This window comes from Anser cygnoides, chromosome 4, assembly GCF_040182565.1.
Source record: "Anser cygnoides isolate HZ-2024a breed goose chromosome 4, Taihu_goose_T2T_genome, whole genome shotgun sequence".
Lineage (NCBI taxonomy): Eukaryota > Metazoa > Chordata > Aves > Anseriformes > Anatidae > Anser > Anser cygnoides.
This window is the reverse complement of record NC_089876.1, coordinates 47,804,319-47,821,991: the sequence shown is the minus strand read 5'-3', so window position 1 is coordinate 47,821,991 and position 17,673 is coordinate 47,804,319. Positions and strand designations below refer to the sequence as shown.

The 17,673-nt window shown below is 46.3% G+C and overlaps 1 protein-coding gene across 12 annotated transcripts; it reads right to left on the bottom strand.

The window, feature by feature from the left end:
• Positions 1–1,121: 1,121 nt before the first annotated feature.
• Positions 1,122–11,584, bottom strand: LOC106032265 (toll-like receptor 2 type-1). 12 transcript variants are annotated; one of them, XM_066996072.1, is made up of 5 exons: positions 11,437–11,584; positions 10,856–11,054; positions 7,918–8,188; positions 4,800–4,869; positions 1,122–4,203 (listed from the first exon to the last, which is right to left on the bottom strand). In XM_066996072.1, the coding sequence occupies exon 5, from the start codon at positions 3,968–3,970 to the stop codon at positions 1,487–1,489; it is 2,484 nt and encodes an 827-aa protein (XP_066852173.1). In that variant the 5' UTR covers positions 3,971–4,203; positions 4,800–4,869; positions 7,918–8,188; positions 10,856–11,054; positions 11,437–11,584; the 3' UTR covers positions 1,122–1,486. The 12 variants fall into 12 exon arrangements, with proteins under 12 accessions (XP_066852173.1, XP_066852175.1, XP_047927715.2 ...); XM_066996074.1 differs by lacking the exons at positions 10,856–11,054; positions 11,437–11,584 and adding exons at positions 7,300–7,383; positions 8,274–8,471; XM_048071758.2 differs by lacking the exons at positions 10,856–11,054; positions 11,437–11,584 and adding exons at positions 7,300–7,383; positions 8,274–8,471 and having other exon boundaries at positions 1,122–3,872.
• Between the last annotated feature and the right edge of the window lie 6,089 nt (positions 11,585–17,673).

Sequence of the window (17,673 nt, the reverse complement as noted above, 5' to 3'; positions counted from 1 at the left end):
GAGTTTGCATGCTAACCCCCAGAAGCTGCAATCTTGTGTATCTATGCATACACATGCACACAGAAGTGTTAATATGTATGTATACATAGGCACATACACAGATATATATATGTGTACACATATGCCTGCAGAGACACACACGTATAAGCAAATTTCCTTATTTTTCAACCACTTACTTGGACTCTCAGTCCATACATCAAAACTTGCATTTCACCACAAAATAATTGCATATATAAAGTTTAATCAAGATTCATCTATACTCTTCTGTGCTTATGCTCCAGCAACACAAGAAAATTGGAGCATGGAAGTGCCGAGTTATACAAACTCACATATAAATTTATCCCTCCAGAGACAATTCAGCTTTCCACAAGCAGCTCTAAACACAAGAAACCCACAATAAATCCAACTGCAGGTACTCAGGGTGGGACCAGCTATCGTAACATAAACATCTATAGCTACCTGCTTGTCACAATTCCCTTTCCAACTGGTGAAGAGCAATGCAGTATATCCAGGACGTATCTCACACTGAAGTACAAAAGATGAATTCCCTCTTACCAGTGTAGACTTTCTGCACTGGTTACAGAGGCAAGTGTGTAGGGGTGCATGGCTCAATGATGAATTAAATGTGCTGTGCAAAATAGAAGAGCAGAAACCAGTCTACAGTACCATCTACCCCACTCATTAGAAGTACATGCTTGCACACCACAAAAAGAAAGCAACTATTTCTATGGGTAGGTAAGGACACGTGGTAACCACAAAGGGGGAAACAAGAATCCCCAGGGAGAAAGAAGACTAAGAAAATTAAAAAACAAACATACATACATTGATTTAAGGCCTCCAAATTTCAAGTTATTGTACAAGGTGCCACAATACGACCTTGACCATTATTGAGCAAAACCCAACCTGTGCATGGTGGTATGGACTCCAGCATGAGTAGCCAGAAAAACAGTCTTATGAACAGAGATGTACATATTCAGTACTGTCTGTTTCATGTTCCATGGCAATGGTAGGGCTTCAGAAAGCATATTTTGATGTAAATTCTCAGTTTTTTTCTCAGAATGTAATTTTAATAGCATTCTATGCATGATGGTGCTGAAAAAAAAATGAAAGAACAACTGACATGGGAGTATTGAAGCACTTGGATTTATTTTCAATTGTAAACTACAAAGGGATTGTCAAGAGCTAATCAGTGATATGGTGACAGGAGGAAAGAGTACAGAAAAACACTGAATTCAGCTAAATGTATTTAGAAAAGTATCTAAAATCAAGCATGACTTCCAAATATCACCATTACTAGCAGGGAAGATCAGAATATAAAATCACTGGAAAGCCTTAAGTGCCTCTTTTTCATTTAATAACATGACTATCCACAGGAAAGCTAGTTTTTGTTAGGCAGAAAAATAAGAAAGATAAATTTCTTAGCAGGAACAAACGCTGACCTATACCCTTTGTGTAAATACACTGAAACAAGAACTAATAAATTGTCCTATGATTTCAAAGCTGCTTTCAAGTTTTCCCAAAATATCTCCTGCTGCTCTTCTTCATGAGGCCACTCCAGGTAGGTCTTTGTGTTCATTATCTTCCGCAGTTTGCAGAACCTCTTGGGAATAGCTTGGCTCTGGATGGGCTCCAGGAGGATGAGAATCGCCGCATCGTTGTTCTCGTCAAAGAGGCGGAAGTGCGAGAAGTCCAGCTCGTACTTGCACCACTCGCTCTGCACAAAGTGCTCCGACAGCACAAAGAGCGTTTTGTGGCTCTTCTCAATGGAGTCGATGATGTTATCCACAATCCACTTCCCGGGCACAAAGTCCCGCTTATGGAGGCACAGCCTAAAGGGGGGACACGCCTGCTCCAGCTCCTGCACCATGACGTTTTCCACCCAGTTGGAGTCGTTCTCGCTGTAGGAGACAAAAGCATCGTAGCAGATGTCCTTTGGCGGGGCTCGCTTGGGCTTCCGCTTGGCTTGGAGCCACGCCCACGTCATTCTCATGTACCAGACTGCGTGGTACTTGTACCCAATGGCCACCAGGATGAGGATGACCAGGAAAACCACAGCGCAGATCAAGGACACCACCAGGGACCGGTGACACTCCATCAGTGAGAGCTGCATGGCTCCAACCTGCACCCCTCTCACCGACAGGGGAGAGTCGCAGATGTAGCTTTCTGGCCACCCCACGAGCACCTGGCCTATCCCTGCCTGGTGCTGAATGAAGGAGAGGAATTCACAGGAGCAGATAAAGTTATTGGCGCTGGCATCCAGCAGCTCCATTTTCTTGAAGGACTCCAACTCTTCCTTGGAGAAGCTGTTGAGCTTGTTTCTTCTGATTGACATGGCCACCAAGTTAGGAATGCCTGCCGCATCAGGCAAGGCCTTCAGCTGGTTTTTTGCAAGGTACAGCTCTTTGAGAAATGGCAGATGCAGATTAAATTCCTTCAGGTTGTTTGCACTGATGTCCAACACTTCGAGAGTTGAGGGAATGCAAGCCGTTAATTTGGGAATTTGAGTACTGGAGAGATTCAAATATTTCAAATTTGCTGGCCACTCACACACATCTGGAATCTCACCAAAATTGTTTTGGCTAATGTCAAGATTATTCAGTTTGGGTAGATTAGTTATATATTTTGCAGTCTGGTTTAGGGATTTTAAAGAATTTTTACTTAGATTTAAAGTTTGCAATGAAGGCCAAGCACCTTTACAGATTGTCTCACTTAAGCGATTATTTACAAGCAAATTATCATGAAAGTCAAGATACAAAAGTGATGAAAAATTTCTTGCAAGTCTGCATGGTACCATGAATACTTTAGAGCTTGCAATGCTGAGTCTTTTCAGTTTACTTATTTGTGACTCCAAACCTTCCAGGTCAAAAAACAGATAAAAATGCAGAATAGTCATATTTGTTACTGATACTGTTTCAACGGAACCTAGTCCACTTCTTTTAATTGCTGTAGTATTCCAATTTCCTTTCCCCTCAAGCACACAATCTATTGCCTCTACCTCTCGCAAAGATGTGATTTCCTTCAATAACACCATTATTTGGCTAGCATATTTATCTGAGAATGAAGCTCTGGTAAAAGTCATTTTTTGTATCATTAAAGGAAGTGTAGAGTTCTGCACCAGTTTTTCATTTTCAATGTCTAATGCTATTTCTCTAATTTCTAACCAAATGGCAGAGTGCAGAAGGTCCCGAACAATTGCTGAGAACAGATCTACCCTTCTTATGCTTATGATCATGTGATTTATCTTCTTAATTGATTTCAGACTTCCGGGCTCATACAGACTGAGATTGCTGCCCTCGATCCACAGCTGGTTGAGAAGCGAAATGCCCTCAAAGTTTCCTTGCCTTATTGTGGAGAACCGCGGGTTGCCCAGGTGGAGGGAGCTCAAGTTTCTCAGGCTAGAAAAGGGAGAACTTTCCCCCAGGTCACTATAGCAATTGCCGTGAATGTGGAGGTGCTGGAGCGAAAAAAGGGGCTCAAACCACCCTGGGGACAAGTGAGCCAGGCTGTTATTTGACAAGTCCAAGAGCTCCAGTTTCCCCAGGGAGACAAACGAGTCCTCGTCTATGGAGCTGATTTTGTTGGACTGCAGCAGCAGGGTTCTCAGGTTCACAGCCTGCTGCAGATCGTGCGCTCGGATGTGCTTTATCCTGTTGCGGGCCAAGTCTAACACCGTGATTTTGTCCGTGAGCCCCGAGGGAATGAAGTCCAAGCCCATGGAAGAGCAGTTGCAAGACTGTGTGGCATCGCATGAAGGACAGGCCTGCTTCAGGGCTTGTTCCTCAGAGAGACCGACAGCCAAGACCATGTACATGGCCCACACTTGCCAGGTATGCGTAGCTGTTGATTTTTGTTTTGGTTGGTTGAACATTTTGCTGTAGGAAACAGAAAGGAGAGAAGACAGTATCAATTTTGGGTTTGGACAGCAACTGGCAACAATTAGAATCCTGTGCAGTTTTATTAGCAAGTCCATATTCAAATTTTATCTCGTATGAGATATCATGCAACATCAGTCCTATTTGAGCTGCTGAAGCCTGGAAACATGGCATACTTATCTCTGAGGTACAGCCATATAGTGTCCCAACAGCCATAGAGGATGACTCAAAGTCCTGCCTTCTCATACACCCATCTGCTACAGCTCCTGTCTCCTAAGCCTTCAGCACTATGCCTCCTCTTTGGAATGACGTTACGACTGGATGTTTCAACCTAAGAAGGGGAAGACTGTTAGATACACTCACACCCTTTGAAGCATTAAACCGTCCGTCAAGTACAGCTACCAGGAAGTCAGAAACCAAAAATTAGAACAGGCTTATGACCACCTGGGTGGTACACACTGGCCCTTTCGGCCCTAAGAACAGGCTGCAGCTTCCTACGCTGCAAACATCTGCGGAAGAGACCCTGGGGTCTCCCACAGCGGAGCCTCAGGGCTTCTAAAAAGCAAAGCTGAGTACACTTCTCGCACGCCCTTTTAAACACTCTACAAGCAATTTACATTCTTTATCAGAAAGGCTGAACAAGCTGATACCCAACCCAACAAAACTATCACCCTTTTCTGTAAATCAGTGCTGGGAGTAGATGAGAATTAGACATTACCGTCACCCTATAAACTGAACGTAATTAGAACAATACTGATTTTAATTTACAGAAGGGCTGTGTTTCCTGCCATCGGTGCCAAAGAACATTTCACCGTTGGCTACACCAGCAAATAAGTCACTTATTAAAGCTCACAAGCTGCTCTAAATGGTTTCAGTACTGACAAACAGCATCGCCCAATGCTGAATACACAAAGAGTAAATACTTACCTTGTGTACTGCACATTGCATTTCTCTCTCCGTGTACCGATCTTGTACAGACCAAGTAGTCACCTCATACCTGTAATTGCAACAAGAACTGGAAACCCTTTGGCAGGTATGGAGCTAGAAAATATTTCAGCCTGTGCTCCTCAGACAAAACCTTATTGACAGCTTCCCGATCTCCACTAACTACTCAGGCAATGAAGCATATTGCTGTGCATGCCTATTCTTTAGTGGCTGCTCTCCTAAGGAAATCACGGCTTCTGAAGAGTTCAAGATTGTCCACCATGCGTGACGCTGACCTTCAGGCTCACAGTCTTGCAGTGCTGTACGTTTTTGTATCCTCTGCTCTGCAAGCTGAAATTCAGCAGCAGATCCCTCTCCTTCCGACAGTCAGCTCCCATTGCTCAGAAGGTGATGCAACCATTTAGCGCAAGTCATTCTTTCCCAATCGCTTCCGGAGGCATTAAGTGCAGAAATAGTTTCAAGGCAGAACGACATTCTGCTCTCTACCTCTCTACTTTTGGTATTTATTGCTTGGTATGTGTTGGGGGCTGTTAACTAGACTGAACAATGGAAGATCTCAGCACAGCCAAGATGTTTTGTTGTGTGGGTTCTAGAAATTGTTTAAATGTATATATATTTATTTATAAATAATTTGGAGTCAAGCTGTTTAGTCAAAAAGAATAATGGAGAAACACTCAGCATCATCTCCTTTCCTAGGATGCTGCGGTCATAAGTTATCAACAACTACAAAACGCATAAAATTGGAACAATACTTGGTCTCAGAAAGAAGACATAGCTTGAAAGAAAGTATCCCACTGTAAACATCCAAGACAATTTTGAAAGGGAAGGCTTGATGATATTTATTTTCGCCTGACTGAATGGAAACTCACATCTGGTCAAATGGCCAAGCAGGCTGCCAGTATGAAGGGGTAGGAAGCCTTCTTACCAGCACTGAGAGGGAGATCCATTAAATTCAAGCTCCAAACCTTCTGACAGCAGTTTCTATCTTTTTATACTTTTTTTTCTGAGCACAGAAATTGTCACAGTCTGCTGCCCACTTGCTCCAAGAGGTACCTGCCTGAAAGCAGACAGACACACTGACTGCGGCCACCTGCCCAGCCACACGTCAGGGGCCCAGCAGCATCTGACTGCTCAAGGTTGACAAAGCCCAGGCAGAAGCTCAAGTGCATCTGACAGCATGCTTCGGTCCTGCTACCTTAAAATTAGCATTGCACATAAGGTTAAAAAATTGCCAAAAGTTCCCTAAAGCTGTCTCTTCCCTCTTGCACCTCTCAGCTGGAATAGCTCTTGTTTTTAAACGGGAAACTTTTGGTTTTCAAAACTTTTCAAAATGTTAATTCTGAGTTTGGCACGACTCATTCCTGGGTTTTCGTCATCAAAATTGCAACTCCTCAAGAAAGTTAAAGAAGTTACATTTGTGAAGAGCTTTCAAGATACATGTGAGGCTACTTACTTCATTTAGTGCATAACAAGCACGCTTTCTTGTGTCTTACGGAGTCGCTATCATGCATTCATGGAGACTTTAGGTAGGTGTCAGCTTTTTTTTTCAGAAACACCGTCTCCCAACATTCAGGCTCAGCCTGCTCTTATCACACTTCTAAACTGGAACTTGGGGGGTGATTCGCTTGTTCAGAAAGCATAGGATGATAATACAGACCCAGAGGTTGCATGCAAGAGTATAAAATGAGGCATATGGATGTGGTTTCTGGTTTCTTCCAGAAAGAGAAGACTGGAGAGACTCTGCCCCTCTTCCCTGGGGACCTTTCCCAAAACAGCTTGGTTCAGCAAGCTGCTTAAAAAGCTGAGAAGTCAGGATGGGTGTTCTGCTTGTTTCCATCTGTAGGGGGAAAAAATAATCTACACAACTTCTCTCTTTCTCTCATTCCAGGTCAATTTGTGGGGATTTCTCAGGTTACCTGGAGTCAGGAAGGTCTGACAATTCACAGTGTGGCCAGAAACACTGGAGACTGGGCTCAGAATAACTTCTTTCAAAGTCAAAGTAGGAAAAAAAAAATCCCACTTTTTAAGGCAAGAATAAAATTCATCTCATCTGCTTTTTCTCCAGAGCAATCACATGTTCTGCATTGAACAAAGTTGCATCTGGTGAGTGCTTTCTCTCCTCCTCCCTGTCCGACTTGAAGCTGTGATTATCCTTCCTCTTTTGCAGTGCTTCACAAGGGTGCGTGCCTCCACCGACCAGCACACTACGTTTTTTCCCAGCAGAATGGCACAGAGCTGCAACAAGCCTGTACTCTTGTAACTGCAGCTGTTCCAAGCAGAGACCCCATACTGGCCCTTGTCAGAAGATATGCAGGGCTGAGGGAGAGCTGTGCAGGCCATTTTTGAAGCTTTAAATGTCACTGTGTATCTGACGGCAGCAGATGCAGCACCCATTTCCCTCAGATGGCTATGCCCTGACACCCAGCTCCAGCCCTGGGCTCTGCATCACCGCTCCTGCCAGAGGGACAGGCTCCTACCTTACCTTGTCCCACCTCCAGTATTAAACCGCTGCTGCTGGGCAGGGCAGCCACAAATGGAGGGAAGGATGTATTAGATGGGTGTGGACCTAAACAGACATAAAAAAATGTTTATGCTTTTGTGTGGGACAGAACCCTACGAAATTGGTGTGGTGGTCAAACACCATGAACCAAGCAACGGTAGTCCGTGGGGGAGCTTGGCCTCGGGACCAGGCTCCAGCTGCCAGAGCCCTGCAGCCCTCTCCTCCTGCCAGCCCTGGTGCTACCCCCCACGGGCATGTCTCTCTCTTTAAGTCATTTCCTCTTCACAGTCCCACGGGAGAGGATCCTGCAGCTGGTCCCCTCCCTTCCTCTCCTTCCTCCTGCATGACAGCATCCACGCTCCAAACTGCTCTCATTTTGCTCTTCCGCTTGGGAGATTGAGAAATGATGAGCAAGCAGCACGGGGTGGGGGGGGGGGCTCACCAAGGGCAGGCGACTCCCTCCCTCAGCCCCTGCCTTGAAGAAACCACAGAAATAGCAGGGCAGGGAGGGAGTTCATGAATCCACTGGCCAGCAGCAATTTTAGCAGAAATGCCTTGCGAATTTTTACAAGCGGTGCAGAGCTCCTTCCCGATACTCACCCCGGTGACTAGGACGCGCCAGCTTGTCTGCAGCAGCGCAAGCTGGGCTGAACCCGCAGCGCTCTTCTCCTGGCCCCCCCTCGGAAATGGCTGGTGAGGAAAGGTGGTCAAATCTGTGCCTGCAGTCTCTGGAGCAGGAGGTATGAGGCTTGTGTAATTGGAAGCAGGAGGCTTGGCATCGCTTCACGGTTCTGCAAGCAGAGCCTTGGCATGCACTGCTGGTGCCTATGCTTTAATCTGACTTGCAGCACTTCAGGTATTCATCTTCAAACTAAAAGGAAAAAAAAAAAAGAGCATTATAATGAAAAATTATGAAAAAGCAATTTTAACTCCATCATGTTCCCTATCAGGCTTACATTGACAGCAGCCGAATCCCCTGGTTAGATCTGCAGATGCAGCTTAAATGTAGAAGAACAGATTCCCCTTACTTTTCTTCTGCAACATCCTCATTTATCTTTTCGCTGTGGCAGAGTGTGAGACAGTGTTGTGTAACTGACTGCACATTCAACAGCCAGCCTTTTGGACTGTCTTTGCCAAGGAAGCAGGTTTGTGATGTTGTTTTGTATTTTTTTTGTGTGTGTGTTTTTTTTTTTTCTCCTCCTCTTGCTCATATCCTTTCTGAAAGCTCTCGGTCAGAAATGAAGCTGATTTGCTGCCTTAGCAGAGGAGCAGCTACCAGGGAGGGTTGCAGGCTGTGACACTCATAACACAGAAAGTTCTGTCTTTATGGCATAGCTGCAACAGCGTGACTCAACAGCAGAAACATCTGAATTTCTCCCAAAATAGTCCTGTTGATTTTTTGAATCCCAAGGAACTGCATCAACACAAAGCAACCAACTAAACAACTCAGCACCTTTCTTGCTCTGCATTTTAATAAGTGAGATGAATTTTTTTTTCTGAGATGATTTTTTTTTTCTGAGAGGAATGTTAGGATTTGCAGTTGATACACAGCTGTAAAGCAGTAAATACTACAGCAAGTTTTGACACCCTTCCCTTGCAGAACATCATGACAAATGCATAACAAACCCTGTTATCAGTGTCACACAAATTTGTTACTCCAAAATGAGACAGCTCACCTGGCATGCTGCAGGGAGCAAGGCAAGGTATGAAGCAAATGCCACCAGCCAGGAGACTCCCTCGGTGTGTGTGCAAGTTCATCAGGTTATGTACGACTGCCTCTGAGCACTGCCTGGGACATCCTGCACCCCTCAGAAAGGGGCCTGGTGCCCAGGGAAGATGCAGGGATGGGGACCGCGCTTGCAGGTAAGCGTCCAAGAGCCAAGACATCAGCTTTTCCTACAGGCTAGCTTGGCTGCATTGACCCTTACTTGTATTTCCCGTATCCATAACCCAAGATGCCCACACGTGCTCCACAGGGAGCCTAAACAGCCTGTGGAATGTAGGAGCCCAAAACACAGCCTGAGGGCTGGGCTCCCCCTTAGGTACCCTGCAAGCAACAAGCTGCAACATGGGGGGCAGGAAGGAGAGAGGAATCGCATCTCTTATGCTTGCTGTTGGACAGCTTCTGCTTCATTTCAGCTCACCAGGAGGGAAAATACGCTCTCACAGTCTGCCGGGTGCGAGCCATCACCAGCAGGCTGTTGTTAGGAAGCGAGGGTTTAACATCCCAGCGCTGGAATTTCCCGTGAAGGGGAAAAAAGGCTTCCCTCCACTCCGCGGAAAAGCTTTTTCAAACATGCTGGGCAAAGGGACACGCATGCCGGGAAATGTCACTTTGGGAAATGTCCAACAAACTGTGACCTTGCCTAGTGGAGATGGGTGCATGGACACGTGTTTTGTGCCTGGCTCTGCCTTGATACACCAAAAAAAGTGCCCTTTCTCCCCCCCCCCCCCTTTTTTTTTTACGTGGAAGAGAAACATACTTGGGAATGGGACCAAGTCACCACAGAAACAGCCAGAGTTTGTTTCCTGCATGGAGATGGAAAACGCTGTGCTGGGATGCAGAGATACATTTTTAACTGCTTGTTACACAAAAATGAAATAAAATAAAATTCTGTTTAACAGTCGGGCAACAACCTGAGCAGGAAATGAATCAGGTCATTATCATATACTATAAAAATATCAAGATGTTTGTATTTTTTCCAAAAGAGACAATGCCAGGATATATTTTGCACAGGTAGCTCAGGCTTCACGTCCAATTGCTGCCTCCCTCTGTCTCCGTTACTATGAAGTATTTCAGATGTGACAGTGCATCTCAGGAAGAGAAAACCAACCCATCCCTTGTTTTCAGCTTTTAAAACCTCAGAAGCTCTTTCTTTGGTGCAGACACTTTTCTTGCTTTATCTGCTGTCAAAGCACCATATTTTTAAAAAATTAGGCAAAATCTAAGCAGCTCTTCCCAAGTTCGTGTGTACTGGAAAAAATGGTATCTTTCACAAGTTTCTTGCAAGGATTAATTCTATTGTGTTCTTTTGCATTTCTATTTTTTTTAACCAACTTTTTTAGGAGCTTGAATAGAGCAAAGTTTTAATCAGCCATGAAAAATAACGTTACTTAAAATGAAAAGCTTGATCGTAAGATGATGTTAATAATTACTTGAAAAGTGTGTGTCAAATCTGATAGAGCCACCAAAACATCTTCAAATAATTAGATATTTCCACTATCTGACCATTCCCTGACTTTCCAGACTTGAATATGAGTGAAAACAGACATCCCGAGCTGATTTTCAAGTACGCACTCAGCTATTTTAATCATTCCTCCTAAACTATCCTCAGATTGCATTTCTTGCTCTTCCCTAAGTGTGAGCGTAGCAATACCAGCCTAGTAATACTGCAGTCAGAACTCACCCTGTAGCTGTGGTTCCTCTTCTGCATTGTGCCTTTTTGCCTTTATCACAGTTTCCACAAAGCAAAAAATACCCTGTGCTAGGAGATCAACCCCCAAAACAAAGTGCTGTCTAATACTGTGAAGTACCCACCTGTAAAACTTTGTCGAATTCAGCTCTAATCGCCAGTTACCTGGACTACTTCCACAGGCTGGGCAGCGGTGGCACGGGCTTGTGAAGGATTGGTCCTATCTCCGCGATGTCCCATTACCCCAGGAGCGATGGTCCAGAAGCACTGCTGACCCTTCAGGCCTTTTAGCAGGACATCAGACCTCTGGCAGAGACCAAAGCCCTGGTGCGACAGGTGATTACAAGCACAGAGTAGAAGAAAACAAAACAACCCCCCCAGCTCTTAACCTGAAATCAAGTAGGCAGCCTGTACAGGTTGCAACAGGGGCCGTAGTGATGCTGAAGACTTCTGCAGGTCTTTAATAAGCATAGGACATATGGTAACACATTCTTTTGGGCAATCTGATCCCTAATTTGCATCTTTTGGATGGAAGAGATATCAAAGGAAGAGGAATCACAGGAATTATAGGCAAAAACGTGGTAAAAACAATCAACCTTCATGACAACAGCTAGAATTATAAAGCAAGGCTAAATTTGTTCAGCGGTAACCATAGGATAACAAAATCTTAAATCCTCTCTACTGTGGGAAAGAGCATCTCTCTCACCTTGTCTCAATGCAGGGGATATTCCTCCAACCCTGAACCCGTGATGAGGTTTGCACCTGCAGGCACAAGAAGAGCTTTGTTTCTTTGGGTCCCAACCTCCAGCACTTAACAACTCTCACCCAGCAGGCTGGCCACCTGGTTGGCTTTCAGCTTAGCACTTACCCAAGTGTCAGCATACAGATTCTTTTTCTATTTATAGAGGTCATGCTACGTTTGTGTTTCTTTCATGTGCTATTATTATGACATCATTTTAAATTAATTTCCTGTCTGTTCCATGATTAATAGTCTCAGCAAATTTCCCCTGGAATCAGTCCTTCAGAGCACCTTATTTCTCTGGGGTTGGTTCCTTGAACTCTTTGTTCCCAGCTCACTTCTAGGATCAAAAGGCCAAGCAAAGCGTATTGAGGTGCAGGATCCTCTGCGGAGAGGATTCCCTCTCGGCCCTCTCTCTGGTGTCTCCACGTCTCCAGCTGCGACAGTGTCTTTGCTGTTTGCACTGCCTTCCAGCTGAATGCTATCTTCTAACAGTCACTAAAAAAAAATCAAAAAAAAAAAAAAAAACTAAGTGGAAGATGGGATGGATAGGGCAAAGGCTGGCTGGCCTCTTCTCCCCTTGTGTTCATAGTTCTAAACTTCTCTGTAAAATCAGTTTTCCTTACACTTACCAGCACAAAGCACAGCCTTTGAATGACTTTTGTTCACTTTCTGCAGGCTGAGGCTTTGGAAATCCTGTCCCCGGGCCAGGCGGCCCCTCCTCGTTCATGGGGAGCACTGCAAGGAGCTGGAGAGCTGGCCGGCTAGGCAAAAAACTGTGAGCTCGTAATGTCTCAACAAGTAACAGGACAACTTTGCTACCACTGACTCACTGTGGGTAGGTCAGGTCTGCAACTGCTGCAAGGATTAAGGGAGGAGGGAGCGCTTTCACCCGTCCTGGCTCTGTGCAGCTCCTCCTGCAGAAAAAGCCTCCCGGTGGCGAAGAAAACGCTTTGTGCCCTGCTCTGCCTTCTCTTCCCCATAGGAAGTCCCCAGAAGAACCCCCCATCCCCCAGAAAGGCAACTGATCATAAAATAATCCCTTTCCGTTTGCTTTCCGTGACGCTGCTGGCACAAGAATGAATACGAGCGCTGCCAAAATTAACAAGCAGGCATGGCAATCCCTCCTCTTGCTAGAGAGCCTTTCCAGACCTGCCTGAGCTTTCTTCTGGTGGCTGCACACAGAGGCAGGCTTGAGTCAGAGCCTATCTTCAGGAAAGAGGCAAGCAAGCACCTAATCTGACGTGACTAAAGCGCCCGAGGGCAAGGTGCCAGCTTTGCTGGGCGGCTGACCTCTTTGCTCACAATTTTTCATTCGGGTGGTTTGCTTTGGCTAAGCGTCTTCGGTAAACATCGCAAAACACCGAAACCAGGAAATAATAATTATTTTTTTAAAGAAAAAAAAAAAAGGAATCAAAATTACTAATAGATATTTCTTTGTCCTTCCAGGAACCAGCCTTACCCAGGCCAGCACACACCATCTGGAGTGGAGCAGGGGCTCCTCGGAGACCTGCAGCATTGCTGGGGTGCCCAGACACCCCACGCCTGGGGATTTCCTGCTCCTCCAATCCTTGCTTTTCCCTGCAACTCTTGGCATGAAAGAGAGCAACTTCGGAGCACCAAAGCTGTGCCTATCACCCCCTGACAGTGCCTTCGCTCTCTGATTAGATGGTCCCCTTGTGCATTTTGAAGGGGAAGGCAGGTAGTCAAGCTGCTTCATTCTCCCTCCTTTTGGGGTGTGAAGCAAGAAGAAGGGATGAACTGGAGACAAGGAGGTCCCCCAGCTCTCTGTCCCTGCTGGTGGAGACCTGGTGCAGAGCTGAGTCCACACCAACACGTGCATTTAGTCTGGCCTGAGCTTGTCAGGCAGTGGGACAAGGCTGCTCCATCACGCAGAGAGGCTGGCTCTGGAAAGCCACAGTCTTCTGTTTGAGGGGAAGTCACAGATCTGTGGGAGGGAAAAGCCAGCACAAATGCTCCTTTTCCTACAATGAGCAGAAAAAAGAAATGTGGGGCAGACCACCAATGCCTGCTACTGCCTGCTCCCCTCCTGTGGAAGAGGGAAGTTTTTGGAGCCGGAAGGTTCCCCACACCTCTCTAAGTGCTCCTGCAGCTGAGATACTGAAGAAAAGGTGCTGCTTTCCCCTCTTGTGGCTGTTTTCTGACAGGCAAAAAAGCATGATCTGGGAACTGGAGTTAAGCCTTGCAGAAAAGATGGGTAGAGGAGATGGATACGAGGGAGAGCTTAACCACAGGACACAGGCAGGGGTGGCTGGCACCAGCAGCACTGAGGCATCCTGAGCATCCTCAGAGTGGGGAATGCAGAGGAAGCGTACCACCAGCACCAGGTCCAGGGGTTTCATAAGCATGCTCTGTATATGTAACTACTGCCAAAGGTGTGTGTTTCAGGCAAGCCAACTACAAGGTTAGACTCCTTGCAAACAAACAAACACGCACACAATGTACAAAACAGGCAAACAGAAGCCATGTCCTGAAAGGCCGTATTTCAGTGAGATGGATGGAGTTAAGAGTCATTGCGCATGTTGCGGCATTCCCCTGTGATATTGTGGGCTTTGGCCTCGAAAGCAGAGCAACAAGGCTCCATCTGCAGAAAGAGACAGACTTTAAACTAACGTTACGTGTTTGTGGAAAACAGAAGCAGCTGTTTTGCAGACAAACTAATAAAAGTCGGCATCTCTCGTAAGAACAAGATTTAGCTCAACTATAACTCTAAAATATCTGCATTCCAAAATGCTTTGGAAAAACAGCCTCTTCTGCCTTCACAGAATAAGTTGAACAATCAAAAAAACAGTTTTCAAAATAAGTTGTGCAACTGGAAAGCCACTTTCTGAGTTTACTGAAGCTGGTACACAGCATTTCTACCTGCTGCTGGGCAGCTGGGGGTTTGATTGCTTTAGACACGATAAATCCAACCTGTCCAAGAGACTACACTGAGCTCTGAGCCAACTTGTACCAAACTAAGCCAGGCGTCCTGCGGTCTTACTTCTCCCCATCACCTTCTGGAAGTTAAAACAGATATCTGTGATTAAGTGGGTTGCCCTAAACAGACAGGGATGGTGATACAATTAAGATATCTAGGATATCCATGGGTAGATATCTGTAGATCTATACACAGATCTATAGGTTCTCTTTCTTCCTACCATGAAATACATCCTTATTACGCTCTCTCAGACCTCCAACTTTCAGATTTTTCCTCTCTTCTCTTCATATCTTCAGTATGTTTTGAGGCAACACTGAGTCCACAGTAGTAGTAATTAAACAAAAAACAAACAAACAACAAGAAAAAAAAAAAACAGAGCAGTCATTAGGCTTTATTCGCTGCAGGAATAGATGGGGGAATTTGAAATCACCAAGTCAGTCCCATTACTGTACGGATACATTTGGTCTGTCATCTATTAAAATGCATGACTGTATGTGCCTGGCAAGTGCTTCAAAGTTGTTCTTTTGATCTTTACAAAGATAAAACTGTAATATTTTTGTAGGTATATAAGAACATTAGTTACTGGACTAGTTAAAAACCACTTAACTTTTGAAACTGGTGCCATCTGTTTCCTATTTTTATTTATAGAACGAAATACTCAGCCTCGGAGGACTTCTCTAACAAGCCCTCTCTTACAAAATATCAGTGATGTTTTGGCCAAGACAGCTGAGCTCCTGCTCGACGGGTTTGTGGATGGGGCTGGCCATCCAAACAAAGGACTGCAAAAATGAGAGAACAAGGAGAAAGTCAGACAGCAAGCCACCTAAGAGCCTTTCACTCATCCCTCAAGTCAGCTCTTCAGTAAGAACACTACCTTGGTTAGGCTTCAGGCTTCTCTATTATAGCGAACGGCGTATGAGATTCTTGCAACCCAACCCAAACCTGCACCTTACTGAGCTTCATGCGAGTCCCTCTCGGGAATGCACACAGGTTTATATTCCACTGAGAAAACCAGTAAGTAGGAATTAACAGATTTGTTATATTGGCACCTCTCCCTTAAGGATTTGGAAATGTTTTTATAAACAATTATTTGCAACAAGTTTTAGTCATTAAACCGACAAATTATCAAAATGTTTCAAGTGGAAATAAAGCTTCATTTCTCAGGGATAAAAAAAATAATACCCTTAAACCAACAACCTACCAACCAATGAACGTTCAGGGCATCTCTCAAGGGCATGCAGACACCTTTCCTTAGTGACATTGTGAACTGAGGGCTTGGCACACCCCTACTAATTGCGACAGCACAGCGACTGCTGCAAGTCGCATGTTGCTGTAGGGTATCAAGCTACATCACGAAGTTCAGCTATTACAAAGGAAACCCAGGACCTCACACACAAATACCTCTCAGAAGGCAGAAATCCCTCAGGCTGGGGCAGACAGGAAAGGCTCGTGCCCCCACTAGCTCAGCCTGCCCACCACCATGTCCTTCATTTGCGTCCCAGCTTGCTGTTGCCATCAGGAGCCCAGAAGCCCCAGCCCAAAAGTTGTGGGCATTTCAGGCCACGCAGACACATGATGTTCAAGGCTGCAGCTGCAAGCAAGCTCTGCAAGCTTACAAAGAGGAAGACAGCTATGAGGTAGTGGTGGTAGAAGCGATAGCAACATACTGGGAGAAGGTGACTGAACAATATTTGTGCTCACCAGAGCGATGGTGTGGCAGGGTGCTGGGGAAGTGCCCGAGCTGGGCAACTGGGCCTTGGTTAACCAGAAGATGCCTACAGTCTGCTTTCTTTCAGCCCTGGAAAGAGCATTCATTGCGTGATGAGGATGTACAGACCAGAAAACACTGAAACTCGGCATTCAGAGTCATTTGAAGAGTGCATGACCTCAACGCAGTACTAGCAGTGGGAGCCCAAAGGCAGGTGTAGGCGTAATGTCCTTAGCTGACAAGAAGGGGTGACAGGTACAGCACACCATGGGTCACAGCCCTGAGGAGAGCAGAGAGGAGACAAGAGCTTCCACGCTACAGGATACACAGGGCAGCAATGAGATCGTTTTCCATTGGCTCACAAGCGCTGCCATCACCCTGCTTCGCCCCTGCAAGCACAGCCAAGAAGTGAGCAATATGCTCCCACGGCCACATTGTCATCTGAGGAGTGTGATGGAAAGGTTACCGTGTTTTTTGTTGCTTCTGCGGGGTTCCCTTATCAGTTTTGACATCTGGCTTGCATGCGCTGGTGTTTCACGCATGGCACTGCAAAACACCTTGACTTTAACAAGGCCGTGCCGAATGAATGAAGCGAAACCCGCCTCTCACTAAATCAGAACCAGAAACCCCAGCAGGCCCCGTGGGGTGTTGATGGCCTCGCTACAACACCTAACCCGCTGTCCTGCGCGAGAAGAAAGTTATGTTTCTAGTTTCGAGACAGCCCCGACCCAGCACATCCTGCTTCCCCCGGATGCCGCGGAGGCAACCGCCTCCCTTCCACGTAGGCGCTTCTGGAAGCCGTGGCGAGTCCAGCACACAGGCTTCCCACACATCTGTGCTACGGAGGACGTGTGAAAGCGCTGACTTCCCTCCACAAACCATACATTCAGTCAAAATTAAAAACAAACAACCGGCTCCCAACAAACCAAGTGTTTCGCCAGTGCAGTTTGAGAAGCGAGGTCTGGCCGAGCCCATCACACCACAGGCCAGGTCCGGGGGACGGAGCAGCACTGTCCCAAAATCACTGCACGGGCGCTGGGTTTGCTGAGGAGCCCCTCTGTGGTCGCTCCCCAAGCCAAGGCACACCTCAGGAGGTGCACACACACATGTACCATGCTCGGCTATGAGCCAGGCCTGCCTCCTGGTAAAGTGGCTGAAGACAATTAAACAACCAGCTCACGCTGGACAAGCAGCTCAGTCACTGGCTCATCCAGCACTGGTTTGTGGGCCGGGGAGCCCCATGGCTGGGGTCGGCTCAGTCCCTGCTCACCCAGGCCAGCACCAGCCTGCAAGCAGTGCTTGAGTGGTCCCAAACAAAAGCTCCAGAGGCACGTGGCCCAGCAGCACCACCAAGGCTGCCGGCAGCCCGGGGTGCTGCCGCCCTCCACAGCCACCCCAAAATTCAAAAGGGTTTGAGGGGTTGGGCCGCTGCGTTTTAAGTGACCGGAAAGAAATGAAGCAAAGCAGAGGCCGGGGAAAAAGTTAGCCACATGGTGTACAAGGCACAGTGACAAGGGAAGCTTTTTTGTTGGGGAGGCATGGAGAGAGAGACTTC

Coding starts and splice junctions, on each gene's coding strand:
- LOC106032265 (XM_066996072.1), bottom strand. CDS start 3,970: ATGGACTTGCTAATAAAACTGCACAGGATTCTAATTGTTGCCAGTTGC.